General features: G+C 54.4%; 1 protein-coding gene across 12 annotated transcripts; it reads left to right on the top strand.

Moving 5' to 3' along the window:
- Positions 1-20: 20 nt before the first annotated feature.
- Positions 21-26,590, top strand: CMKLR1 (chemerin chemokine-like receptor 1). 12 transcript variants are annotated; one of them, XM_041410385.1, is made up of 4 exons: positions 16,401-16,464; positions 18,104-18,273; positions 20,233-20,322; positions 20,790-26,590. In XM_041410385.1, the coding sequence occupies exon 4, from the start codon at positions 20,866-20,868 to the stop codon at positions 21,952-21,954; it is 1,089 nt and encodes a 362-aa protein (XP_041266319.1). In that variant the 5' UTR covers positions 16,401-16,464; positions 18,104-18,273; positions 20,233-20,322; positions 20,790-20,865; the 3' UTR covers positions 21,955-26,590. The 12 variants fall into 12 exon arrangements, with proteins under 12 accessions (XP_041266322.1, XP_041266316.1, XP_041266317.1 ...); XM_041410384.1 differs by having other exon boundaries at positions 20,787-26,590; XM_041410382.1 differs by lacking the exons at positions 16,401-16,464; positions 18,104-18,273 and adding an exon at positions 13,167-13,619.
- Positions 26,591-26,811: the final 221 nt, after the last annotated feature.

Here is a 26,811-nt window from a genome sequence, read left to right as displayed (position 1 = left end):
CTTCCAGCACCGGCACCCGCAGCATCCCCCTTGCCGCCGCTCCCACCTGGGAACGCAGAGCTTTAGCCAGAGCTGGGTAAGAGCGGGTCTGAGCGATGTGCTCTGTTTGTCACAGCTGTGGGGGGGCTGTCCCCAAGCACCGCGTGGGATCCGCTGTGACAGCAGCTGCGGGAGGAGCCGCGGGAGGAGCCCGGGAGCAGCGTGGGCACCGGGCTCTGCCAGCCGCTCCCGCGGGGTCTCGGAGCTCCCCGGCGCCTCCCCACCCTCCTGCACCCGCCAGGCCAAGGGCTCTTGCACCGCTCTGGGGTCCGCTCCTTCCTGGAGCCTGAACCCGGCCGGAATCCCTCACAGCACCCCGGATCCCCCAGATCCGCTCTGCCCAAGGCCTCCGGTGCTGTCCTGCCCGGTCCCCCCGTGTCCCCCCACGCCTTCCCCCAGATCCCCTCTGCCCAACACCCCGGTGCTGTCCTGCCCCCTGCCCGGCTCCTCCCTGCCCGGTACACCCCAGGCTTTCCCTCAGATCCGCTCCTCCCAACACCCCCGGTGCTGTCCTGCTCCTGCCCCTGCCCGGTCCCCCCGGTTCCCCCCGGGTCTCCCCTCACCTTTGCCGCCTCCCGGAGCCGCCCGCTGCCGGCTGCCGCAGCCCCGCCCCCGGCCCCGCCCCCGCGGGCTGCCATTGGCTGAGCCGCCCCCAAGCTCCTCTCCCATTGGTTAGCGCAGCGGACGCGTCTCTCGCGCTCCTCCCCTCCGCTTCCTGCACCGGCTTCCCGGTAGCGCCGCGCCCCGGGAGCGGGAGAGGCTCGTGGAGGGTGCGGAATGGCGAGCGTGCACGTCAATCACACGGCGCGCAGCCAATGAGAAGGGAGAACGAGGAGTGGGCGGGCGCGGTTGCCATATAAGGGCATGGCGTGCTGTTGCTAGGCAATGGGAGCGTGGCCGGGCTCGCCAAGGGTTAAATCCATTCCCTTCAATTTCTGGCCATTTCCATGGAAAATCACCTCGTTCTGTTGATACAGAGCTCCCGTCGCCTCTCCGTGCCCCTTCTGGATGTTTCACTTTATTTTTGGCCTTAAGCAGCAGCTGTTCCACGCCTATGCCTCTCCTGCTGGAGGCCAGGAATAGGGAGAGACTGGAAAAAAGTTGAGGGAAAAGAGAATGTTTTAAATAATTGCAGGTAACTCCCTCGGAATCAATATGTAGCAAGGTGATAAGGTGGTTTTCTATCAGATGGAGATCATCACCAGGAGGGAAAAATAACCTGGTTTGTCAGAAATGAATTGAGGGTATTTAAATTGAGTTCAGAGGAAGCTGAGGGGAGACTCCACAGATGTGCCCGTGCCCAGCATCCCCATCCACGACAGCTCTGTGCTGCCCCCACTCCATCCCAATGGAGTTTCCCAGAGACAATCCCCCTTTTCCAGGCTTGTTCTCAGCAGGAAAAGCAGGATCAGTGGTTTTACTGATCGCCAAGAGCAGCTGGGTGAGCTGGGCTCATCCCTAACCCAGCCTGGCAGGGTCAGCTCGGGGCTCTCTGCAGCACACGGAGCCCCAGGCCACCCTGCAGCTCCAAACTGTCCTGCAGGCAGCTTTGGAAACGCCTGCAGAGAGCTTTGGGGGTAACCAGCACTGGAAGGACGGGCGGAAGCAAATCTCTGTGAGGAGGCTTCAACACAAACCTGCGTTTGTCTTGAGACAAAATCCTCAGGGATCTGGCACCTAAAGCTGATTCCGGGATAACTGCGGAGCAGGGATGAGTTTTCCTTTTTAAATAAAACGATGAGAAGCACGCTTAGGATCCATTCCTAATTGAATCCACTCGAGCAGGGTGGGGCAGCCAGCAGTGCCTGCTGTCCCATGCCAGCTCGGATTCCTCCTGGTGCCCTGGGAATGGCCCAGGCTGAGGCAAAGCCGACGGTGCCACACCACCCCCGGGGACACCGCGGAGGATTTCCGTGTGTGACTCTGTCAGGAACAGCAAGGCAGATCCCAAAGGTGGGAGGGAAGCTGTGGGATGCTGGAGCTGCAGCCTGGGTACACCAGAACTTTGCTGGGAATTCTCGATGCTGCTGTGCTAAACAGATCCCACCTGGATCCTTAGGGGGATTTGCACTCGGAGCAGCTTTCCAGAGGGATCCTGGAAGCTTTAGCGTCAGGCTGGGCTTTGTTCCTGTCCATGGGATAGATTTGGGAGCGGCGGGGTGGCTGCAGCCGGCAGATGGCACTGACTCATCTCGCTGCTCCATGGAAACATCCCAGCTGCATTCCCCTTCCAGGGCCTGCCGCCTTCTGCCCTTGGAGGCACACATCCTGGAAAACATATTTGGAGGTTGAGTGAGGCCCTGGCTGCCTTCTGGAACTGTTTGTGCTGGGATAAAATTCCCTGGAACGTGCACTCAGAGGTTCCTGGGGTCCTGGCTGTACCGAGCTTGTCCTTCCCACGGCTTGCCCAGTGAGGCTGATCCTCGGGATGATCCTGCCTGGCATCCACCTGGGGGCTGTGACCAGGCAGAGACATCGGTGCTGTTTCTTTCAGGCCGGGCTGGAGCAGCCTGGGCTGGGGAAGTGCCCTGGGGTGATCTGGTGTAAGGAGGGATGCAGGCAGCCCTTCCAAAATGCAGTTTATTGTATCCAAGGTGTCACAGCAGCCCAGGTCATGGTGACAGAGCCTGCAGCTGTCAGCTCCAGCTGCCTGGACACCCTTAGTTTAGGTTACAAATGCATTCTGTACTTTTCTTTGCTGAGCATCTTAACACAGCAGAACCAATCTATACCTTAACCTTTACCTGTAGCCTGTCATAACTGCTATAATTACCATATTCATGTTAAGATTGCCAGTCACTAAAGGTTAGTACGTTACAGTCGAAGCTAGAAGTTGTTTTTAAGTTTTCTTGCAGTGGAAAATTCTGAGAGCTTTTTTTCTACTTGCAATATCTGCTGACTTGTTTGCCTGTGCTATCTTCCTGCTTGGTAAAAACATCTTGTTTGAGGTGGGTTTATCCTTTGCTCTAAGTGACAAAAACCCCCCTTTGCCTCCTTGGTTATCCAGTGAGACTGGCTCAGCAATTCTTTCCTTCTATATCAAAACTTGCTTCCATTTCTATTCCTTCCTCAGCTCCTACATTCAAAAACCTTTCTGCCAAGCATCCATATATCTCTGAGACTTTCTTGCCAAACTTTCATCCTCCCCAGCAATCTGGAAGGTCCCTTCCCACCCGAACCATTCCCAGGGGTGCCAGAGGAGCAGTGGGATGGGGGTGGACGCCTCTCCTGCCACAGCCCCACGCGGAGGGGACCTCACCCCGTGTCACACCCTTGAACAGCAACAATTCCCCCATTTCCCACCTCCAGGGCTCCAGTGTGGGACAAGCAGGGCTGAAACGGGCAGGAGGGTGGGAGTGCAGTGGGAGCAGGTTTCAAAAGGAGATGTTTTCCCTTTAACTCCTCAGCTCGCCCCCTGCTTAGGTCCTGGGAGCTGTCAGAGCTCAGCGGGTGCCAGGGGAGACCTGGCAGGGCACAGGGGCAGGGGTGGCTCTGCTTGGGGCTCCCCTGGGGCTGCCAGTGCCACCAGCCATGGGGACAGTGCTGCACCCATGATTTTCCGTGCCAAGGAAAGGGCATAGGGTGAAAGATGAGCCTGAATATGGAAGGTGTTCCTGTCCATGGCAGGTAACGGAATGGGATGAGTTCAAGGTTTTTCCAAACCCAACCACTCCAGGATTTGATGCCACCCCTGCTCATAAATCCCTGGGCAGGTGACAGGTGACATCCTGTCTGTCACCTGCTGAGGGGCTCCAAGGCAACAACAAAGTGTCCATGCCTGGCAATTCCTCATCCCTGCTCCAGGAGCTCAGCAGGTGCCAGGGGAGACCTGGCAGGGCACAGGGGCAGGGGTGGCTCTGCTTGGGGCTCCCCTGGGGCTGCCAGTGCCACCAGCCATGGGGACAGTGCTGCACCCACGATTTTCTGTGCTCAAGGATGCTCTGCTGGTCTTGGACGGCCTCAAGCTCTTCCCTGCTTGGATTTCACTTCAAACCCCCCTGTTTAGGTGTGGATCCTCCTGGATTTTTTTTTCCTTGGTGGTGGTCGGCTCCCTTTTGAAATCTTGGCTAGTTCCTAATGCCAGTAGAGATGGCTGTAAAGGCTGCTTCAGTTTTGCCAGGTCACCTGCTGTAGTGGCCAGCTTATTCATCAGTATTTCTGAATCAATTCCATTTAAAACTCCCAATCTTGTCCCTAATATCCCAGTTAGATCCTTTCTTATTCTGCTCCTGAGGTGTCCTTCTCTTTGTGACCACCTTGTCCAGCCCTCAAAGGATGTTCTTAGGAAAGAGGAGCAGGCTGGTTGGATTTTTGAGGTGTTCATTTGCATTAGCAATTCAACACGTTTGAGAGACCACTCTGGATTGAACAACAGTTGTTGCTGAAGGATCCTCTGCTGGTCTTGGACAGCCTCAAGCTCTTCCTGCTTGGATTTCACTTCAAACCTCCCATTTTAGGTGTGCATCCTCCTGGATTTTTTTTTTTTTTCCTTGGTATGGTCAGCTCCAGGCTGGAGCCAGCAGGAAATTCCCCATGGGCAGCAATCCCTGTCCTGGGGGATGTCCTGGGTGCAGGATGGGGCTGAGGCCACCTGGCAGTGCTCTGGGGACAGCCCTGTGCCCTGGAGGGACATTTTTCCTTAAAGGTGGCAGGAGAGGGGACGATGCTTGGTCTCCATGGCAACGGCAGTGCAGGGATGCTGGGACACAGCTGTGTCCTGGCAGAGGTGCTGGGGAGCTGCTGGAGCTCTCCTGTCCTGATCCCGGGCTGAATTCCAGCATTTCAGGCAGTGTGAGCTACCAGGGAGGGGCTCTGCTCAACCAGGGTGCCCCGAGCGGGATTTGCAAACAGGAATATTCCTGAAATTCAAGAGCTATTTAAGTTTTTAAATCCCAGGAAGAGAAACAGGAGCTCTGGAGCAGAGGCCTCAGGAGCCACCTGCCACTCACATTTTGCTTCTCCATGGATCCAAGTTTCCAAAGGCTCCCAGAGCCTGGGATATGCAAATGGTTCTTGATATGTGCTGATTGTGATAAATGGGAACCAAGCAGGTGGGTGATCCTTTAGGAATCATAAATCCCCTCTGTGGTTGGTGAGACTGAGGAAATCTGGCCTTGGAATTCTGCACCACTCTTTCCTCAACATGTTCACTCAGGAATTGGGCAGGATTTGGGAAGAAATGGGTGTGCAAAAGGAAGAAATGGGCTTGCAAAAGGAAGAAATGGGTTTGCAAATGGAAGAAATGGATTTCAAACCTGTGCTGTTCAGCAGAGCTCAGAGAGCCCCCTTGGAAACAAGGAGACAGAGCCTGTGTCATTCCCAGCTTTGCAGGGTGCTGTGTTCATTTTCCTGCATGCTGCTGGATAAAATGGATGCTGTGAAATTCCTCTAAATTAAAAGCTCCCCTCTCCCCCTGTCAGCAGGAGCAGCCCCTGTTTGTGGAACCCTGTGCTTATCAGGTGCCTCCAGCACTCTGCAAAAACTCAGAGTTGCGAAATATTTCCCTTTTTAAGGCTGGGTTTAGTTCCTTTGGAGCTGGAATGTTAAATTTCCCCAGGTGGGCTTTGCTTTCCACAGGAAGAGGCTGAGCTGGAGCAGGAGCTGGGTGTGAACCTCCCTGAGCTCTGGCAGGGGGCAGTGCCAGGCTCCCTGTTCCTTCCCAAAAGGAATGCCACTGGCAGCTCCCTGCTGGCGTTTGGCAGCTGAACAGGAGCAGTGGGAATTCGAAAATAAACCCAGCAGAGGAGGGGAAACACCAGGATCTAAAGCAAGCAAGAGAAATCTCATTTTCTCCTGGAATTTCAGGGGTCTGAGCAGAAAAAAACCAATTCTTTCCCTGTGCCTTGGCTGGGTAGGTCCATAATTCCTGAGAAACAGGGCAGCAGTGCTCCAAACACAGCTGCTGGCTGCTGGATAACTGGGATAATGGCCCAGATAAACCAGGAGAGACCTGCAGGGCCTCCAGAGGTGCCTCCATCCCTGCTCTGGGAGCCTTGGCAGTGCAGGGCTGAGGTCTGGCAAGGCAGGAAGGAGCAAAGCTGGGAAGGGAAGTGAGGAATGGAAGGAGAAGCAGTTCCATGTTGTGCTCCCTTGGTGGGAAATCTGTTGGGGTATGGGAACTGGAATTTTGGCTGGGATTCGGGCAAGGCAGTGCTGCTGAAGAGGAATCAAAAGGAATTGGTGTTTCTTTCCAGCATGTTTTGGATTTCTCCCTATTCCCATGGCACAGGAATTGAAATCCTATTCTCCCTTTCCTTCACCTCTCACAGGCATGTTACAAACTGGAGATAAACCAAGTGATTCCAGGAGGCTGCTGGGGGTGGGAAGGGGCTCAGACCTCCCAGGGAATGGCTCCAGCTCCTGCCTCCAGCAGCCTGTGGCAATTTCAATTTCCATGGAAAACCAGCCCAAGCCTTTCCAGCTCAGCTGGCATTTTTCTGGTATCCCAGTGATGTTCAAATCAATTCTCTGCCTAATTAGCTTGTAAACATTATTCCAAGGGGTTTTTGACCCCTCTTTTTAGGTGTGTTAGGCTGTGGAAGGAGAAATGCATCAGGAAAAGCACAAGGGAAAACCACCTGCTTCTCTCTCCTCCACTTCCAGCGCAACCTGAAATGGGATAAAGACACAGCTCTGGAATTGCCTTTTCTTGGGGAGGGCAGAGAGACTCGTGGGGGTGTTGAAATTGAATTTTTTCTGAAGGATTGGAGCACCAAAGGTGTTGGGAATCAGAGCAGAGGGTGGGAATGGTTCCCTCGTGGCAGCAGGGAGGCTGTGGGTGCACAGGGCAGGAGTGGGAGATGCATCAGCCTTGGGAAAAGTGTCTGAGGGTCACATTCCAGAAGGAATTAGGGAGGTGTCCCAGCATCAGCTGAGTCCCCTGTGCCTGGCATTCCTGGAGAATGGATCAGGATCCAGAGCCAGAGCACAGCTTCTGGAAAAGGCACCCAAATAAGGGCAGCTTTGACAGCAACATTATTTTTTTTTTTTGGTCGAGTGTTTGTGGAAAATCCATCAGGAATTTGCCTTTCACTGTGATTTTTATTGCACCTTTGGGGTCTGAGCGAGCTGTGCCCTCTCTCCAGGACCTGCCTAGGTGGGATAAGATCCAGGGAAAGCTGGAAACTTGGCAAACTCCAGTGGCAGAAAGTGAACCTGCTGTTGCTTTTTAAAGGCTGAGAGCAAACACATCCCAGGAACTGCCAGTCCATGGAAAACTGAGATAAGAGAGTCTGGGTGCCTCTCCTGGTTTCCCATAATTATTTGATTACTGGTGAATGCAGCAGGCACTGGAGGATAAAAATAAACGAGGGAGCTGCTCCATGGGATCTGGGACAGGCTGGATTGGAGGGGAATGCTCCTTGGTGCAAGCTCAGGAATCCACATTCCTGGTTTTTAATGTGGATTTGCAGCATGATCTTATCCCAGGGCATTGTGGGTGTGCCCCTGCACCCTGCTCTTACTGGGGTTACTGGTCCAGCTCTTACTGGGGTTACTGGTCCAGCACTCCTTCAGGGATCCCTGTCCTGGGATTGCTGTGATCCCTCTTTCCCTGGCATCCTTTGGAGCAGCTCGTGGATCTCCCCCAGCCTCAGCACCATCCTGGCACTGGTTTGTGCTGGAAGCACTGGGAGGGAGTGGCTGTGGCCACCTGGGATGGGGTAAGGGCTGATCCATGAGCTGGATATCCCTGGGGGTTCATTTTCCCTGCAGGAGTGATCTGGGTGTTGGAGACACCCAGGAATCCTTGGATCTGCTGGGATGAGCTCTGGATCCTCCACCCTCAGTGCTGATTCCCTCCCAACACAGATCCCTGGTCAGGGCCACAAGCTTTTTCCCCCCATTTTTTATCAATTTCTTTCCCTCTTTCCATCCTGGAGCAACTCTGGGCTCCGTTTGGCCTCAGGATCTTGCTCTTTTCCTTGGCAAGGGATGTAAATTTTCCCAAAGGGAAGGGAAGGGGAGTGCACTGCTGCCATAAATCCCAGGAGTGCCAGGAGCCATGCCAAGAGCTCTCCCATGGCAAATCCACTGCCAGGGCTGTTCCCAGTCTGAGCCCAGGGCTCCTGAAGGAGGAGCTGCACTTTGGATGTGCCAACAGCTAATGAAGGAAGAGCCTCCAGCCTTCCATTAATTAACAAATTAGCTCATCAAGAGGCTCCCTAATTTGTCGAATATAAAGCTGCCCTATTAATTAAACAAGAGGACAGATTTTAATTTGCCAGAGCTCACATTTAATTGATAAATGACTCGTTTCAATCCTTCATGGGGGGATTTTCCAGGAGCAGTGACGGGAGACGAGCACGTGGGATCCTCAGAGCAAGGAGGGATTTGGGATCTCCAATATCCCATCACCTCTCTCTTAATTGACCCATCCACTAATTGGGTCTACTTACATCCAACCTCTCATTCCTCTTCCCCTAAATGCCATTAGCTCCCTGTTTTCCACAGGGGAATTGTTTTGCAGGAGCTCCTCACCAGCAGTGCCTGGGATTTGCTGGGTTGGGAAGATGCCAGGGTGAGGGATACCCTGCATTCCAGGTGGGATATCCAGGGAAATGCTTTAGTTTTAATTAGTTTTTAGTTTTAATTCCCTTGGGGATTATGGCTCCTTGAAGGCAGCTTCTGCTGGCTTTGGAAGTGGCCGGAATTCCGTGGCCAGAATTAATTCCTGCACTTGAAGGCTGGGGATAAATCAGAGGTCTCCTGACATTCCAGTGATCTCCACACAGAATTAATTCCTTGGACACCCTCTCTCCAGCCAGATGTGCCAGGGAAGCCACATCCAGCCAGGGTACCCCAAATTCCCTTTTCCCAACCTGTTTTTTCCCCAGAATTCTTCAGGGAGAGTGGATGAATTATGTGAATTCCTGCCCGAATTTTCAATTTATCCCTATTGATTTATAAGGTTTTCCCAAGGTCTCTGAATCCTTCTGGGAGCAGCTGGATGTGAGCTCCATTCTCCATCAGCCAGGAACAGTGCTGGGGACTTTCTGCACCCACTCCAGGCCATGGATAACAGGGATTCCCTCTGCACTGCTTGGGGAATAAAAATCAGGAATTCATTGCTGTCAGTGGACCTGGCTTCCACCAGCAACACCCTCTGGATGGATCCCTACATTTCTGGATCTGTTTAAATAATTCTGAGGTAACAGCTGGGTTTTGGGACTGGGCTCCTGTGTGGGAAAGGTTGTATCCAGCACGGGGCTGAGCTCTGGATATTGGGATCAGTGATCCAGATCCATCCAGGGAAGATGCTGTGGGGAACCCCAGTGAGGGCACAGGTGCCCCCACATCTCCCTGGCACCACTGAGTGCTCCCCCATTTCAGAAATAATCCCAGCCTGGCAAAGGCTCAAGAATAAAACATATTTTGCTGTTATTTTTACAAATTCCAGGGCAATTTGCACTCAGGGAACCTTCACCAAGGCCACCCCCAGCCAAAAAAACCCCGAAAAAGGCATGGATTGCTCAGAGCTGGCAGGAATGGAGCCATTGGCAAAGCCAACTTCAAAAATACTTGTCCCTGCAAAGCTCTGCTCCATGGAATGGTGAGCTCCCAGATGTTGATTGCAAGGAAAACTGGGTTTATTAATTAAAAACCACAGAAATAAAGCAGGTTTCCTTATGGATGGTTGGGAATTTGAAGGAATCTGTTGTTATTAAGACAAATCCAATTGGTGCCTTAAAGGATTGGGAGTTTCCTAAGGGGTTTTATCAGCCAGATCCCACTGATTTTTCTTCTGGGAGATTTCAGGAATACTCCCCTCTGTCCATGTTTGGTGTCTTCACTCACCACACCGACAGCAGGAAAAGCACATCCAGAGGATTTTTGGAGGATGCTGAAGGAGTTCAGGGTGAAAGATGAGCCTGAATTCAGCTCCAGTGGTTCCCAGCACAAGGAATTGAAACCTGTCAGCATCTCCCATTTTCCAGTGGGATGTGCAGCATCCAGTCCTGGAGCCCTGTAGGCATTTTTAATGGAATTTCTTAATTTTTAATTGAATTTCTTATTTTTTAATGGAATTTCCTATTTTTTAAATGGAATTTCTTATTCCAAGGCCAGGCTGGATGGGTCTTGGAGCAACCTGGTCTGTGGAAGGTGTTCCTGTCCATGGCAGGTAACGGAATGGGATGAGTTCAAGGTTTTTCCAAACCCAACCACTCCAGGATTTGATGCCACCCCTGCTCATAAATCCCTGGGCAGGTGACAGGTGACATCCTGTCTGTCACCTGCTGAGGGGCTCCAAGGCAACAACAAAGTGTCCATGCCTGGCAATTCCTCATCCCTGCTCCAGGAGCTGTCAGTGGCCTTTGACAGCTCCAGCAGGAATTGGAAATCATGGATAAATCTCCTGATGTGGCACTTCCATCACTCCTGGGGAGCAGGATGGGGATGGGAGTGGGTGGGTGATGCCTCAGATGGGGGGATCCATGGAACAGGGCCCAGCTTTGCTCTGGGATTGTTCCCATCACTCCTCCTCTGCCAAGGGTGGGGTTTGGGAGCTGAGCACTCGGAATTCTCCCCTGGCCCGTGGGCGTGCATCGCTCAGATCCAGCTCTGGCACAGCTCCGAGGGAAGCACGTGGGAAATGGGGGGAATGATGCAAGATTGGAGGCAAAGAGAGGCTCTGTGAGGGTGTTTGGGGGCTGAACCAGGTGGAGATCCCTGACCTGCCCATCCCAGGGGTGGGATGCAGCAGGATAAGGTGCCAGCCTGAGGAGCACAGCGGGATTTGGCCGTCCCATCCCAGCCCTGCTGTGTTTCTGGGGCTATTTATAAGCTCGAGTTGCACAAGGTTGGGACTGGGGTTGGTTTTTTTTTTTTTTTTCCTGTGGTTGTATCAAATCAGCGAAAAAAGGGAACGGGAGCCGTCTCCTGAACATCCTGTCTGTGGCTTCTTTATTTGTGCAGGGAGTTTGCCATTGGATCGGGAGGCAGTGACGGGATCCGGAGCTCGGGACCGCAGCGGGTGTGGAGCAGGGATGAGCTCCCTGGGGGAAAGGCAGGGCAGAGCTATCCCTGGGCATAAACCCAGCTCTAAAACCCGAGATTTGGAGCTGGGATATGCAGTGGGAGCCTCCTCTCTTGCCCTCGTAGCTGAGCGCAGCTCCTTTTCCTGCCATTCCCATTTATCCCCACGGCTCTGCCCGGGGCGAGGGAAAGTGCTGCTGGATGCCGGAGAAAGCTCCCCCGGAGAGAGAAAACTTCCAAACTTCCTCCAATTTCTTCCCCATTGACTGCCACATCTGTTTCGGGATGAGTCAGGCGGGTTCCCAGAGCCTGTGTGGGAGGGAAGAAGGGCGAGAACCGGAGGGGTCGGACCTGCCGGGCTCCGGCCGTGTATCCCGACCCCATCCGCGCATCCCAACCCCATCCGCGCATCCCAACCCCATCTGCGCATCCCAACCCGATCCGCGCATCCCGACCCCATCCGCGCATCTTAATCCCACCCGCGCATCCCAATCCCACCCGCGCATCCCGACCCGATCCGAGCATCCCAACCCCATCTGCGCATCCCAACCCCATCTGCGCATCCCGACCCGATCCGCGCATCCCGGCCCGGCAGGGAGCTGCTCCAGGGCGTTTAATCAGCCCAAATCAATTTAGAGCTTTAATTGCTCTGCTCGGTGTGGGTGGCACTCGGCGCTTGCCAAGGACACGACAGCTGCCAAAGGCTGCGCCGGCTGCGGCGCCTGGAATTGCCGCTCCCGACGGCGGCTCCCGAGCGGATCCTGCTCCATCACCAGCCCTGGGAACAGGGATTTGTCCTCCCGCAGGCGCTGCTGCCGGCAGGGCTTTGCTGAGCAGGCGGTGCCGAGTGCCCCGGAGGGAAACCCCAACCCACAAACGCTCGGGATGGGAAATGACATCCCAAGTCAGCGTGTTTTCCTTGCTAAACACAGGGATCAGTGTGAGACCAGCATCCTGCATCCTGCCTGGGCGTGGGGAAGTGGCAGGTGCCTGGGAAAGGAGGCAGTGCCAAGGGATGGGTTGGTTCTGTGGGGCTGCAGAGCTCAGCCTTGCTGGGAACACGGGGATTGTGCCAGGTCTGGGCTCTGGATTCCCCAGAGCTGCCGGGATTTCGGTCATTGTCGATGTCCTGAGGTCAGCCCTTGGCAAGGCCACGTGCAGGAGCATCCATGGCCCAGCATTCCCAGCCCCAGCAGGCCCTGGGGTGGTTTTGGGAAGCCCAAAGTTCCCCACCAGGTCCCTGCTAGTGCCACCTGGAGCTGCTTGGGCTGAGCATCTCTTGGTGGCACCGCTGGACTCCAGACACACAAAAGGAAATCCCATCAGTTTGTGGCTGGTTTTGTCCCTTACTGCTGGATTCAGGATGTTTTTTGCTCTGTCTTTACAGCTGAGGGTAATTAATTAGCCTTAATTAGTATCCTGTGGTAGACAAACTTCCTTTCTGCTGGGGAGAGGGTTGGAATGGCTGGTGACAAACTCAGGGCAGTGTTGCTTGAGCTGGGGTGTCCCAGTGGGGCAAATCCTGCTCCTTTTCCAGACTGGAGGAGGCTGAGGGGGCATCACTGCCAAATTTTGTGTTTCCTTGTGCTGCCTTTGCTCCCAACCCCTGCACTGGCTCTTATCCCGCTGGGAGGGATGCTGGGACTGGGATGGATGCTGGGACTGGGATGCCTGAGGCTTGGGAGCCGCGTGGGGAGGGAAGGAATTTTCCCGGTGCCACATCAAGCCCGGGGTTATCCAAACCTCCTGCTCTGTGTGGGTGGGGCTGCGCTGCTCAGTGCTCCCAATCTGGGGGGCTGCCCCAAAAACCTCTTGTTTGTCACCCTGAACCCCATCCCTGCATCCAGCCTTTCCCATCCCTCCTACTCGGGGGACCCTGGAGCCTCTCCCAGCTCCTTTGTGGTCCCCAGAAAACTTTTCTTGCAGGTGTTAAAGGGGCTGGGGTGACAGAGCTGCCACCACAGAGCCTCTGCGGGCTGGGGGGGCTGCCTGGAAGCAGCTGCAGCATCCTGGTGGTAATGAAATCCATCGGGAAAAGCAGCCCCTGAGCAGCAGGAGCGGCGTTTGGGAGCCAGATTTTGCCTGAAGGGAAGTGACTCAACGTCTTGGAAGGAGTTGGGGGCGGTGGGGGGAGCAGAGGACAGCGGCTGACCCAGGGTGGGGACAGCGCAGCGAGGGGGGCTGGCTGCCACCTGCCTCCCCTCGGGCTCCCGGCTGGAGCAGCATCCCCGCGGAGCGCTCTGAGCTCCGTTATCCCTCCGTGGGACGGTGAGCTCCGGCCCGGGGGGCGGCACAGGAAAGGAGGCCCCTCGGGAAGCAGCTTGTTGCTTCCTCACGCTGGGTTGTGATCCAGGCCAGCGTTCCCAGCTCCCGGCGTCACACCCTCTCCCAGCTGTTGCTCGCCGAGCATCGCGCTGCCAAGAAAACCTTGGTGATGGATGCAACTCCCTCCCCTCTCCCTTAAAACCGGCGGGGAGCGGCACCGTGCCTGTGTCTGTCCCGGCACGCCGGGATCCGCCTGGGAATGGGATCCCGCTGGCACTCAGGGCACCCCGAGCTCGTCCTGCCCGGCGCGGAGCAGCGGGACAGCGTTGGCACCGCACGAGGTATCGGGAGAGGTCACTTCGTGGGGGACACTGGGGCAGCAGAAGGGACAGCAGGTGGTGGCAGAGCCATGGGGCAGATCCAGCCTGTACCACTCCCCAGCCGGGTCCGTGTTTCTCGTGGTTTTTACAATTTTGGGCTGCATTTCCCACTGCCCCGGGGCACCTCCTCTGCACCTGGGGACTGCCAAAAGTGCCACAAGCGTGGAACATCCCGGAGCTGCCACCCCATCCCGGGGGTCCTGGGAGAGAGGGACCCCGGGGAGCCGGTCACGAGTCCCCAGCCTGCTTCCACAGGAGGATTGGCACATCCCTGCCCGGTTCACACTTCAGGGCTTTCTGGGGCTTCTCCTTTCCCCGAACCGGCACATCAGCATTTTTTCAGCCCTGATTCAGCTCGGGGGTGTTGCGACACAGAGTTGTGCAAAGCTGGCAGTGCCTCCGATTCCTCTTTTTCGGCTCTCACGGGAGCTGCTCCGCGTGGGACGGGGTCAATGTCCCCACCTCACAGGACACGGTGGCCTCGAGCTCCCTCCCACCTGCCACCACTCCCTGCTGGCATCACCCCCTGTCCCTGGTCACACTTGGGTGGTGCTTTTCCAGCTCTGAGGGAACTGGGATTTGTCCCCTGGAAAACTTGTGGATCCTGATGTTGGAGGGCAGGTGGGGGCTCTGGTGATGCTCTTTCACAGCACGGTGCAGCTTTTGCTCCAGGTGTTTTGCATCTCCCTCTGGATGAGCTCTCCTGGCTCAGGGCAGGGATTTTTGTCCATCCATGCTCAGCTTGTGCTGGATCACCGGCTGCCACTGGCAATTTCCAACTCCTGGCAGGCACAGCTTTGAGGTCAGGATGGTTGGGGACAGCTCTTGGCTGGTGACCCTCTCTTTGAGGGTACAAACCAGGCCAGGCTGCTTTCCTCACTGGGAATGCACTGTGGGATGGGCAGGACCTGATGAGCAGCTTCTCTTCTTCCCTGCGCCCCAGAAATGGCTTTGGGTTCCCCCTCTCCTGTGTGTGAGGCCAGGAGCATCCCAGGAGCAGGGCCTGGATTTTGGGGTGCCTGGGGAGCAGGGATGAGGGACAGCACTGGTGGAGGAGCCCGAGGGGACCCTTTGGCTCTGCTCACAATGAGGGACACCCAAACCCTTCCCAAAGGCTCCCAGGAGATTCCCAAGCCACTGTGGACAGCACAGGAGCCGTGGTGGACGGGGCATGTCGCTGGTGCCACATCCCCTTCTGTGTCCGGCTAAACTCCGCAAGCTCAACATCCTCCCCCAGAGCTTCCCCTTGCAGCTCTGCTGAGGCCAGCAGCTGGTTTATTCCACGGGCTGCATTTATTTTCCTCATCCTCCCATCCCATGTGCTTCTCCTCGGGATGAGAAAGCTCGGCAATATCCGTGTCAGCTCCAGCTGGATGCCAAAGCCACAAGCCCAGGGTCGTTCCCATGCCAGCCCTAACGGGGCTGGAGGAGAAGCAGAGATGTCTAATGCAGCTTCTAAATGCTGAAAATTCCTTGGGGATTTATCCAGCTCAGGTAAACACCTCTGGGTTTATATCTATTTGTTAATTTATATATATATTTTTTTAGGGATTTAGGAGGAAGGGTTTGCAGCCAGTTGAGGTTTTTTCCTCCCCTGTTGTTATACAGTGGTTTTGGGATCCCCACTGTCCTTCACCCCAAACCCCCTAATTTTCCCAAAAATCCCAACCTCTTTCGGAGCTGGGCTTTGCAGCCTGTGGGGTGGGAAAACAGCACAGAAGGGAGAGGATCTGGCAGTGAATTTGGGGGGGTTGATGCCCTGACAGTGTGGCAGTGTCCCCAGGCTGGGGACAGGGAGAACAGGGTGGCTTTTCTTTGCCGTGCTGATCAGCATTCAGCTGGGGACACAGAGCACAGCTGGGAGGATGCTCCCGCGGATCCGGGGTGACTTCCTCGCTCACGGGGGGGCTGAGTCTGCTGTCCCCAGCCATGCCACATCCCCTGTGGGGTCACGTCCCTCCTGCAGCCCTGTTTCTGTTTGCTTGGGTTTATTTCCCTTTGTATGCCCCAAATCTGGAGCGATGTCCCCAAGGTTTTGTCCCCTGACAAAACCCAAGCCAAGGTTAGGGACAGCATCACTGCAGTGCTGGGATGTAGCAGGCAGGATGCTCAGAAAAAGAGAGGGTTTTTTTTTTTTTCTTTTTATTGCCTGAGAAGTGTCAGAAGAAAACCTTGGATTATTAGAAGAGAGTAGAGGAGATGAAAGAACTTTCATTATCTTGGAAGCCAAGTCATTTTAGGCAGCTCAGAAGTACAAACTGCCCTTTTTCAAGGAATTCTTTGCCTGTGTTGGTGCAAACGCCCAAAATTTTCCCTTTTAATCCTCAAACCTTCCCGAGAACAGAGCAGATGGAGCAAAAGGCCAGGATTTTATGAACGGGGTGGCTCTTTCAACACTCGGTGCCAGGGAAGGCCAGGTTCCTCTGCCGGAGTTTCACCCTGGGAGGGGCCTTTCATGACCCAAATTTTGAGGTTAAACCCCTTCTTCTGGCAGGATTGGGGCGCTTTCCCCACGGGGGTGACCCCACAATGTGACCTGGAGGATCTGTGGGATCCATCCCATCCTATCCCAACCCGTCCCGCTCAGCCTGGCTGGCTCTGCCCAGATAAACACTGACTCATGTTTTTCTGTCCCACCCTGGGCACAGCAGCTTTTTTAAGGCTGCCTTTTCCAGCTATTCCCTTTTTCCTGCACTGTTCACACGGGTGTGGTGCAGCCTCAGCCTCAGGGATGCAGGGAGAGGCTGCTGGGTGTGGGGGTCCCGGATCCAGGATGGAGAACTGGGATGTGTCTGAGTGGATGCAGGTAGGGATTAAGCTTCCCACTGCTCTCTGTGCCTCAGTTTCCCCCTATAGCTGTGCCTCAGTTTCCCCCTATAGCTGTGCCTCCTCGCTTTGTCCTGGGTGTCTCCAGGTGCTGGGGGAGGTTTGGGAGAATTTCCAGCCCGGATTCTTGCTGGCAGGAGCTCATTCTCAGCCTACTGCTCCCATGGTATCCCACATCCCTGTGCCTTTCCCAGCCTGCTGGAGAGGGACAGAGGGGTCAGGGGTGGTGGCAGGGCTGGAGTCACAACCAGGAGCAGCTTTTGGGAAGGCTGGAGCTGTAAACTCCCTCTTGATGGGCTGGTGGTCGATTTACACTGAGGAATGGGGCTTCATCCCGGGTATCCCGGTGGGGAGTGGGATGCTGAGCAGCCTCATCCCTGTGGCATCTGTTTCCATGGCAATCACCTGCTAAAATAAAGGGGCTGGGTACCCAGAGCTGCTTTGCCATTTGGTGCCTTGCTCCCTGAGATTCCTGGCAGCTGGATCCCTGCAGGGATGTCCCTCCTGTGTACCCCTGGGCTGGAAACTCGTGGGTGCCAGGGGGATTGGTGGGGTGGCCTCGGGTGCCAGCTTGGAATGGGATTTGCATCCGCCTTCCCTGGGGCATAGGATGCCATGGAATTCTTAGGGAAATTCTTAGGGAATTCTTAGGGATCCAGCCCACAGGGTGGGACTCAGCCAGAGCTGTGAACCCCCACGGAACCGGGACCAGCACCTGCCACATGTCCCCGGGGACATCCCTGCCCTCCAGGGACATCCAGGACTGTGGCAGGGCTCGGTGGGGTCTGGTGGGGTCTGGTGCCAGCAGCTCCAGAGGGACGTGGAGATCCCTTTTTACCCCGAGCCCTTCCCAAAGCTGAGCTCCAAACATCTGCCTGCCATTCATCCCCCTCTCCCGGGAAGCTGTGCCGGAGCTGCCCGCGCCTCCCACGCCCGGAGGAAGCGGGATGGGGTTTGGGGTGCGCTGGGAGCTCGGGAGCCGCCGATGGGAAGAGGAGAGGGAAGTGCTCCAAGGAAGGAAAGGCAGAGCAGCTGCCGGGGAGGAGGCGGCAGCAGGGCGGGCGCGGACCCGGCTGTTCCCCGGGGGATTTGTTTGTCCCGTGCCGGGGACAAGAATTTTCTAGAAGGGACAAGCACCGACCCCAGGGCTCCCCAAATTTCCCCAGCCCTGGCAGGTCCCAGCCCGGATCCATTTCATGATGTACATCAAAGCGTGATGCACTTTGACAGCTCAGGCAGGGTCTGATGTACTCAAAAGCTGCTCTGCTGGTTTGATTTAATTTAATTTGATTTGATTCGATTAGGTTCTATCAGTTCTCCTCAACCTGTCCCACTAAAAGCCTGGCCGGCGGGCAGGAGGCGGTGCTGGCAGCCTGCCCATCCCTATAAACTCCGGGAGCAGGGTTCTGGCACCGCCCTGCCCGCCGGGATCCTCTGCCAGCCGAGGCCCCGAGCATCCCCTGCCCTCCCCGTGTCCCCGGGACGCGGATCCCGCCGCCTTTCCCCGCTCACATCCGTCCCCCGCCCGTCTGCCTTGGCCGGGGCAGAGCTTTTTCGCCCAGAAAAGCTGGATTTGAACATTTTCTGCTGTTCTCTCGGTTTCCTGTTGCCTTCCCAAGAACAACATCCCTGACCTCATCCTCCCCCGGTATGTGCCGGGATGCTGCCGGTGCTCGAGCCGCCCGTCGGGAATCCCACCCGGCCTTCCCTGGGTACCAAGACAAACACAGCTGCGGGAATGATGGAGAAAAGGCTATTTTGGGTAAACCCTCTGCTCGTTTTTGTTGAGGTAGGAGGACAAAGATTAATAGATTGAAGGGAGAACAGTGGTTTTGGCTTGAGCAGGGAATTTTCAGCCCGGAGAGGAGCAATGAAACACTCTTGGTATTATGTGGCTTTTTTTTTTTTTTTCCTCTCCCAGACTTCAGAGTTGGTTTTTTTTTTTGATCTGAGAAATGAGGAGGTTTCATGCAGCTGCCCCTGAGACTTTCCATTTTTGAGAGAATTTTGGAGAGGCAGGTGGGAGTTTGCTGGGTGATTTTCCTGCAGGTCTGGGCTCCTGGTGCCCATCCTGCCCATCTGGAATGTTCATGGTGGGATTGGCCTGCTGCTCCTGTGGAGTTTGGGATTGCTCCTCATGAGCCCTGCAAACAAACCCATCCCCTGCCAAATCCCACAGGGAAGCAGAGTCCTGGTGTTCCCGTTGCTCTCTGCCATCCTCATCCCAACTGGGAACAGAGACCAATCCCTGCAGAGCAAAATTAACAAAGAATTCAGAGAAATAATCCAATAAAATGATCTTTGGGATGAGCTGAAAGTCATCAGGTCCTGAAATTAAAAATGATACTAAAGGGAGGATTTTACATTAAAAACATGGGAGTGGACCCAGTGGGAAGAGGAGTGGGAATTTCTCCTGTCCCTCTGGAGCAGGGGCTGAATGTGGGGTAAGAGTGAGGGGTGGGAGTGTCTCACTTGCCCCATGGATGGCACCACAGTGGAAAAGGTGGCTGTGGAGCAGGTCCAGGGAGCTTTGGGGTTCTCTGGATGATGGGATGGGATGGGATGGGATGGGATGGGATGGGATATGATGCAATGGGGTGTGGTGCAATGGGAGGCAATGAAGTGGGGTGGGATATGAGGCAGTGGGGTGAGGTGGGATGGACATGGGGTTCTGGGCTCCCCCACCTTTCTAGGAGCTCTGCCTTTGGGAAGGGGATGACCTGAAATCCCTGTTCCATAAAGCAACCCTCATTAATCAACATTAACATCTCTGGGAGAGTCAGTTCTGCTGATTCTGTTCCTTCCACTGGATCATCGACTTTAATTCATCTCCTTGGCCATCGAGGTTTTCCTGGGACAAGGCTCCTGCTCCAGCTCATTCCCAAACTTTGCACTCAACCCTCATTTGTTCTGGCTGCTTATCGTCCCCCGGAGCTCGGCCAGGGGGAGGTGACAGGGTGGGATTTCACCCCCGGCCGGGGACTCTGCAGCAGCAATGGCAGGAAGGAACAGCAGGAAAAGCCCAGGGAGAAACAATAGCTTCCAACACAAACACCATGGGAATTTCAAAGCAGGCTGGCGGGAAGGTGACGCTCAGGGACCTTTGGGGTGAAATTCCTCGGGAACAGGGAGGGTCCTTGGGCGTCCCCACGTCCCTCCTGTGAGGACACGTCCGGGTGGGATGCTCTGTGCTTCTCGGTCAGGCTTTGGGGGATTTTGGTTTTAAACCCCCTGACCCATTTAGGGGGTTTTGTATCCTGGATTCTCACAGGGGAAAGGTTGAACCCCCTCAGTCCAGGCTTTGGAGCCTGGAGTCTGACGATGGCAAGTGATGCTGCTGATTCACCACAATTAACATATTTAAACATACAGGGCATCAACTGAATCGGGAAAACAACCCTGTGAGAATGCAGGATATAAAATAGATCGTGCAGACAATGTGGGCCTCATTTATACCTTGAATTAATTATTATTTAATTATTAGTAACCTGTGGTTGGTTGTTCGGTTGTTTCGGTGTGCACCTGCGGCTGCTGCTCGTGTTTGGTCCTTGGTCAGAGGGTACAGGCTGGGATTTCTGTCCTGGCTTATCCCAAAACCTGCTGGGATCAAGGCAGGACCCTGTCTTCCCCAGTCCCTCGAGGGAGGCTGCACAGGGTTAATTGTTGCCACACCCTGATTGGGTTTCCTCCCCTAACCCCACATCCGGGGGTGAGTGGCCTTTCTTTGATCCTGGCTTTAATGTTACAGCTCATGCCTTAGGCCGGTGTGGAGGGAGCTGCCGTTGTGCCCTGGGACACTGAACTGTCACCTGTCCCCATCCCGACAGAGAGGAGAGAGGTGAGAGGGTGCCCGGTGTCAGTGGGGTGTGTGGGGAGCTTCCCTTTGGGCTTTCAGTCCACTTCAGTACAAAAAAAAAAAAAAAAAAAAAAAAAAAAAAAAAAAAAAGAGAGAAGCCATAATATGTTTCAGATTGGAAAGTCAGAGCTGTTGATGAGCTGTTAATGAGCATTATCCTGGTTTTCCCTCTGGAAGTAGGCGGGTAAGCAACGTTTTCTGCAGGATGAGGCTGCAGCCACATCCTGGTGGAGCTGAGGGACTGAATCACGTCCTGATGCCTCATGGATGGGGGTGGAAATCAGGGAGGAGCTGTGGGAGCATCTTGTTCGGGATCGGTGGGTTCCGTGGGATCCCCCATTCCTGCGTGTTTGTCCCTTCTCTCCCTGTCCCCAATTCCCACACGTGCTGGGGGCCGTTGTCCCTCCTGCTCTCCTCACTGCGATTAACACCAAGTGTTTGCTCAGCAGGGGAAGATCCCTGGCCGCAGATCCCAGCATCCCAGCTCCCCGGGATCACACGGATCAACTGCCGTTCCCAGGGACGATGGCGCTTCCCAACCTCTCCGATTACCTGGACGGCCTCAATAACAACTACAGCGACTACCCCGACTACACCTACGAGGACAGCGGCAGCGTGTGGGCAGACCCGGCCCACGACCCCAAGGACATCACCAGGATCCTGTCTGTCATCATCTACAGCGTGTCCTGCGTGCTGGGCATCCTGGGCAACGGCCTCGTTATCGCCATCATCACCCTGAAGATGAAGAAGTCGGTCAACGCGGTCTGGTTTCTCAACCTGGCCGTGGCCGACTTCCTCTTCAACATCTTCCTGCCCATCAACATCGCCTACACGGCCATGAGCTACCACTGGATCTTCGGCACGGTCATGTGCAAGCTGAACTCCTTCCTCCTCATCCTCAACATGTACACCAGCGTCCTGCTGCTCACCACCATCAGCTTCGACCGCTACGTATCCGTGGTGTTCCCGGTGTGGTCGCAGAACCACCGCTCCACCAACCTGGCCTACGGGGTTTGTGTGATCATCTGGACCGTGGGCATCGTCATGAGCTGCCCCTCGCTCGTCTTCCGGGACACGGCGCAGACCCGAAACTCCGTGATTTGTTTCAGCAACTTCTCCCTCTCCAGGAATAAATCCTACGAAGGGCTGGCTCTGATGAGGCACCGCACCGTGAACATCACCAGGTTCCTGGCCGGGTACATCCTCCCCATCACCATCATCACCTTCTGCTACGTCGCCATCGTCTTCAACCTGCGCCGCAACCGCCTGGCAAAGTCCAAGAAGCCCTTCAAGATCATTGTCACCATCATTGTCACCTTCTTCCTCTGTTGGAGTCCCTACCACCTGCTGAACCTGCTGGAGACGGTGCCCGACACGGTGCCCTGGTCTGTGTTTGAGATCTTCATCCCGCTCACCACGGCTCTGGCAGCCTCCAACAGCTGCATGAACCCCGTCCTCTACGTCTTCATGGGCCAGGACTTCAAGAAGTTCAAGGTGACCCTCCTTTCCAGGCTGGTGAACGCCCTCAGCGAGGAGACGGGACACTCCAGCATCGTGCACAGGAGCTTCTCCAAGGTCTCCTCCATGACTGAGAAGGAGACAACAGTTGTCTAAACCCAGCCTGCAGGAGGGACAGAATCCCCTGGTGTTGGCACTGTGATGGTGGCCAGCCCTGGTGTGGTCAAGCATTGTCCAGCACTGTCCTACAGCCCATTTTTGACTGGTGTTGCTGCCTGGGGGCTGGCAGGGGATGGAGACCCCCAAGGTATGGAGAAGACACCACCACCCTTGATCTTGGGTGGGATTGCAAAAATCCTTGTGCCAAACTAAGAACATATTTTTGGGCATTGGCTGACCCAGGAAGGGCTTTCCTGGAGTTTCCAGAGACACCGTGGTGGGGTGCAGGATATCAGGAAGGCATCTCCTGTGCCATGGCCGAATTGGTGACACTCCTCTGTCCCATGTCTGTGTGTGGCTCCTCATGGTAAATTCCTGAGGTATTTTGGTACCAGAACAAGGTGTTTGTGACTTTTTTTGGGAAGTGTCCTTAGGAGGGGTTGGAATATCCCACCTCAGAGAACTGGGAAGTCTCAAATGTCTTCTAAGTAATCCAGACCCAGGGCCACCTTGTCCCCACCAGTGTGGGGACTGGGCTCACACACAGGGTTGCCAGCATGGAAAACTGGGAGAAGAAAGAGGGAAAGGTCAATTTGAAATGTCTTTTTAGCCCTTCTTTTGATGGGCACATTCCACATGGTACATCCTGCAGAATAATTGGATGTCTGGGGCTAGGAACAGGCCCATGAGATTCTGGGGAGGACCTGCTGTCCCCTCTTGCATCCAAGGGAGCCTGGCTCTGTTGATTCTACAGGATGATTTTGTCTCTCCTGTCTTGGGACACTCTGGGAATCTCCAGGGAGACTCTGGGGCAATGTGTGGCAACACATTGACCTCTGCAGTGAAGGAGGGGCCAAGCCACCACCTCCATCCAATTTCATACCCAGTTAATTTTGGACCTCCTTCTCCATTAGGGCTCCTTCCCCATGACCCTGGTGTCACCCTCATTTATGTGTCACTCCCTGGAGCTGGCTTTGGCCAGCCCTCAGTGGCCCTAGGGACATTTCAAGTGGTCCTTTGGGGAGCTTTCTGCAAGTTTTGGCCATTGAGAATCTGCTCCCAGGTGCCCACAGAAGCTGAAATATTTATTTATAGCTTTCCTTGGAAATCAGAAAATGGAAAATAAAATGGAGAGACATTTCCCAGGAAAAGGCAGGGAGCTATTTCCAGGCAGAAGATCTTGCCAGCTGCAGGTACAAGTAAAGCCCTGATAACTGAGCTGCAGGAACATCGTGGATCAGAGCGGGTGCTGCGGCAGGAACAGGATTTCAGGATTTCGGGATTTCAGAACTTTGGGATTTCGGGATTTCAGGATTTCAGAAGGATTACCCGGCGTCCACCCCAGCACTGCCTTGCTGCTCCACCTCGATCTGCATCACCTCCTCCATGTGATGGGACACTCAGCACCTGGATTGTCACCGTGTCTCCTGGGGTTGGAATCCACCCACTTCCCTAGGGAACGCTGCCACACATCCCTGCACCTCACCACGTCCCATGGCCAAGACCAGGGCTACTCCCAGCCCTGATCCACAGAGATTTTTTCCCCCAAAACCCATGCTGGATCCATACCCATGGAAGATGCAGCGCCTGAGGAGGCTGCAGGGCCTCTCTGGTGGTGGGAGGAGGCTCCTCTTGCTCATTTTCCCCAGTATTTAATTAGTATTGCTGGAAGGTTGCCAGGATCCTGTTAGGAGTGGGATAGGACAGATGGGATGGACCGGACAGATGGACACACAGGGACACACAGAACTTGCAGAGGATCTGTTTAGGGAGCAGTGGGAATGGGATGTACCCAGAGCCAGCAGCCCCTGGGGCTTTTTGGGCTCAGAGTTTGGAGAAGGCTTGGATGTGGGAATGAAGCCTCAAGGACTGGATGCCATCCCACGGCCCCTCAGGTTGTTGCTGGGATGTTCATAATGGATTCAGGATGCTCCTCACTAATTCTGGTGTCTGTTTTTTCCAAGCCCATCTGTTATTACTCCAAACAGCTTTCCAAAAAAAAAAAGCAAAAAAGCAAAAAAGCAGTGCTTTGGTACTTACCCTGGGGTTAAACCATCCCTGTAATGGCAGCTTGGCAATCCCGAGTTTCCCAAATATTTGGGTGCATCTTTGTAGCTGTTTGCTTATTTAATAAAACCTCTGTTTTCCAGACAAATACCTCAAAGTGTGGAGCGGGAAGGATACCAGGGATTTTCACTGAGCAGTCCCTTCCCTGTGTGTATTCCTGAGCCCTGGTGTCCAATTTGGAATTGTGGAAAGAGCTCAGGAGCAGAGGGATGGGGCTTGGATGATCCAAGTGCTCCAGACACCAGCGCTGCTGCTCTGTCCTCTCTAGTTCCTGATTCTCCTCATCCTGCCAGGGTTTGGGATGAGGATGGGGAAGGGAAAAATCCACTGAGTTTTTCCTGCTGGACCCTGTTAGCTTTGAATTAAGCTCCCCAAGGAATATCAGTGATTTCTGTTCCCGTCACCCGCTGAGACAGGCAGCAAACAGCTCACCCAGGCAGCATTTAAAAAGCACATTTTTATATGCCTATAAAATAGAAACAGGGGAAAAAAAAAACATTCCTCAGAAAAATTCAGCCTCCTCAGCCAGGTTTTTCTTCCCTTTTTGGCAGAGTGGCAGAGAAATGCAGCTCAGTGTTGCCCCAATTGCTGTGATATTCCCGAAATACTGCAGGAGCTGCAGCTCGGGAATCTCCCAGGGTGCTGAGGATGGATCCTGTCAGCATTCCTTGTTTTTTTGCAGTGCTGGATATTTTGTTCGTGGAGGGAAGGGGGCTGCACTCCCCCAGAGTGTTGGGAAGCTCCAATATGTTAAATCAAGGATCCTTGGATGCATCCAGGTGACCCCAATCCCACCCCTGTCCTGCTCAGCTGGAGACATCCTTGGCTGTTAATTAACAAAGTCCTCTTGATTAACGGCAGCAGGAGGTTAATGACCATGGGCAGCTCCAGGGGAACGTGCACAAACTGGAATTAACATCCAGGGAAATGACTGGGTGGGAGCTGCAGCTCCAAAGCTGGTGGTGCCGGGATCTGCTGCCCCTTTTGGGGCAGAAATTGGTGAAATTGGGATGCAGCTGGGTTCAGCACCCCAGAGCCAAGGGGTGAGTGGGATGCAGAGGCACCACCATCCCCATCAAACCTGGAATTAGGGCAGTTGTGGGGATTTTAGGGTCAATCAAGGCTTGTGGCAAAGAACAGCAGGTTTTGGAGCTGGAGCACAAACCCCCCACCCCAGAACCCCCATTCCCAGCCTTGGAGCACCAACACCTGCTGCTTCCCTGGATTTATCCCCCACCCAAACCCAAGGCTGGGTCTCATTCCCTGGGAGAAATTACTCTGGAATACAGCAAATCCTGCTCCTGTGGAATGTGTTACCATCCTCAATGACAGCTCTTTTTCACTTGGCTGTCACAGCCCTAAAATAAAGCCGTGTTCTCCCTGTCCCATAAATCACTGCCTTTATTCTGAATTGGAATGAAATTTAAAATTAAGGGAAAAAAAAAAAAAAAAGGACTAAAATGTGTTCCCCTCTCCCTTTGCTCAGAGCCAGGTTTAAATTATCCCTGCTGTGTTCAGGCACGTTGTCAGCTGTAAATTTTAGGGGAAATACCCAAGCTGATACATAAACCTGTTGGTTTTGTCAGGGATGGAGATGGCTGCTCTCAGATTTATGGCCCATCTCCCCATTCTGGGGTTTTTATGGAAGTTCTGCTGCTGGGGGTTGGGGGAATTTCCCTTTATTTTTAAACACAGCTTCATGGGATTTAATTTGGGAAGAAGGGGAACTCCTTCTCTCTGAGCCCCCCAGCATTGTTTGCATCACTGGGGGCATTGCCCAGAATTCCCTGAATCCTCCCCAAAGGAGCATCCACTCCCTTTGCCAGGAAGGAATCCTAGACCCGAGCCACACCTGGCATCACCTGCGGCATCACAGCGTCCAGGGAGCAAAAAACGCACCCGGAATTGGGGGAAATGCGGGAGTTTTTGGTGCAGACGCCGTTGCCTCGGCAACAGCTGAGAAACCCCTGCAGCCCTGGAGGGAGGAACGCTGCAGCAGGACCGGGAGGCAGGAAAACGCTCCCGGGGATGCGAAATTGCCAAAAATAGATTATTTTTCCTGCAGGAATCCAGGGAGGAGGAGGAAGGGGGGTCACGGTCCCTCCAGCCCCACAGCAGGGCAGGGCAGGGCGGGCTGTGCCCAGCCAGGGATGCTCAGGCTGAGTCAAGCCGAAAGATTCCCAGCTTTTCAAATCCTCATGGAAAGAAAGGCTGAGTGCTGCCTCCCCCAGGCAGCCGGGCGGGATGTTAAATGTCAGGAGCTTTCCCCAGGAAAATGATGAGGGAAGGGTGGTTGGCTCCTTTTTCCAGGGGGAATAGGAATTTCGTCCTTACGTGCCAGTTCCACGTGGTTAAAATACAGCCCAGCGTTTAATAAATAAATAAAAAATCAGAGTGTGTGCTCTGGGAGGGAGGAAGCTGCTTCTGCATCAGTGGGATGTGGGGAAGGGGGATCCCAGAATCCAGAGGTGCAGCCAGATGTGCAGCACGCCCTGACATGGTCATAATATCTTCCAGCTGCTCCCTTTCGGTGCAATTTAAATTTAGGAAAAAAAAAAAAAACTAAAAAAAAAAAAAAAAAAAAAAGCAATTGTGGCATAGAAAAAAAAAAAAAAACTAAAAAAAAAGAAAAAAAAAGCAATTGTGGCGTAATGAAAGCAGGGAAAAAAATAAATAAAATGATGTAAATTGGTACTGCTGGAGGCTGTGGATATTCCCAGGCTTTTTTGTGGGAAGGGGTTTGGGGAGGTGCAGATGTGGGGTCCCCCCTCCCTCCTCCCAAGCTGC

This window comes from Onychostruthus taczanowskii, unplaced genomic scaffold (genome assembly GCF_017590055.1).
Source record: "Onychostruthus taczanowskii isolate IOZ18803 unplaced genomic scaffold, ASM1759005v1 scaffold32, whole genome shotgun sequence".
Classification (NCBI taxonomy): Eukaryota; Metazoa; Chordata; class Aves; order Passeriformes; family Passeridae; genus Onychostruthus; species Onychostruthus taczanowskii.
This window is presented reverse-complemented; position numbering and strand designations above follow the sequence as displayed.

Bases quoted from the DNA above. Each gene is read 5' to 3' on its own strand.
- CMKLR1 (XM_041410376.1), top strand. From the start codon at position 15,118: ATGCTGAAAATTCCTTGGGGATTTATCCAGCTCAG. The intron at 15,153-20,232 runs GTAAACACCTCT...TTAATGTTACAG, and splicing joins TGGGGATTTATCCAGCTCAG to CTCATGCCTTAGGCCGGTGT. The intron at 20,323-20,786 runs GTGAGAGGGTGC...GTGTTTGCTCAG, and splicing joins TCCCGACAGAGAGGAGAGAG to CAGGGGAAGATCCCTGGCCG.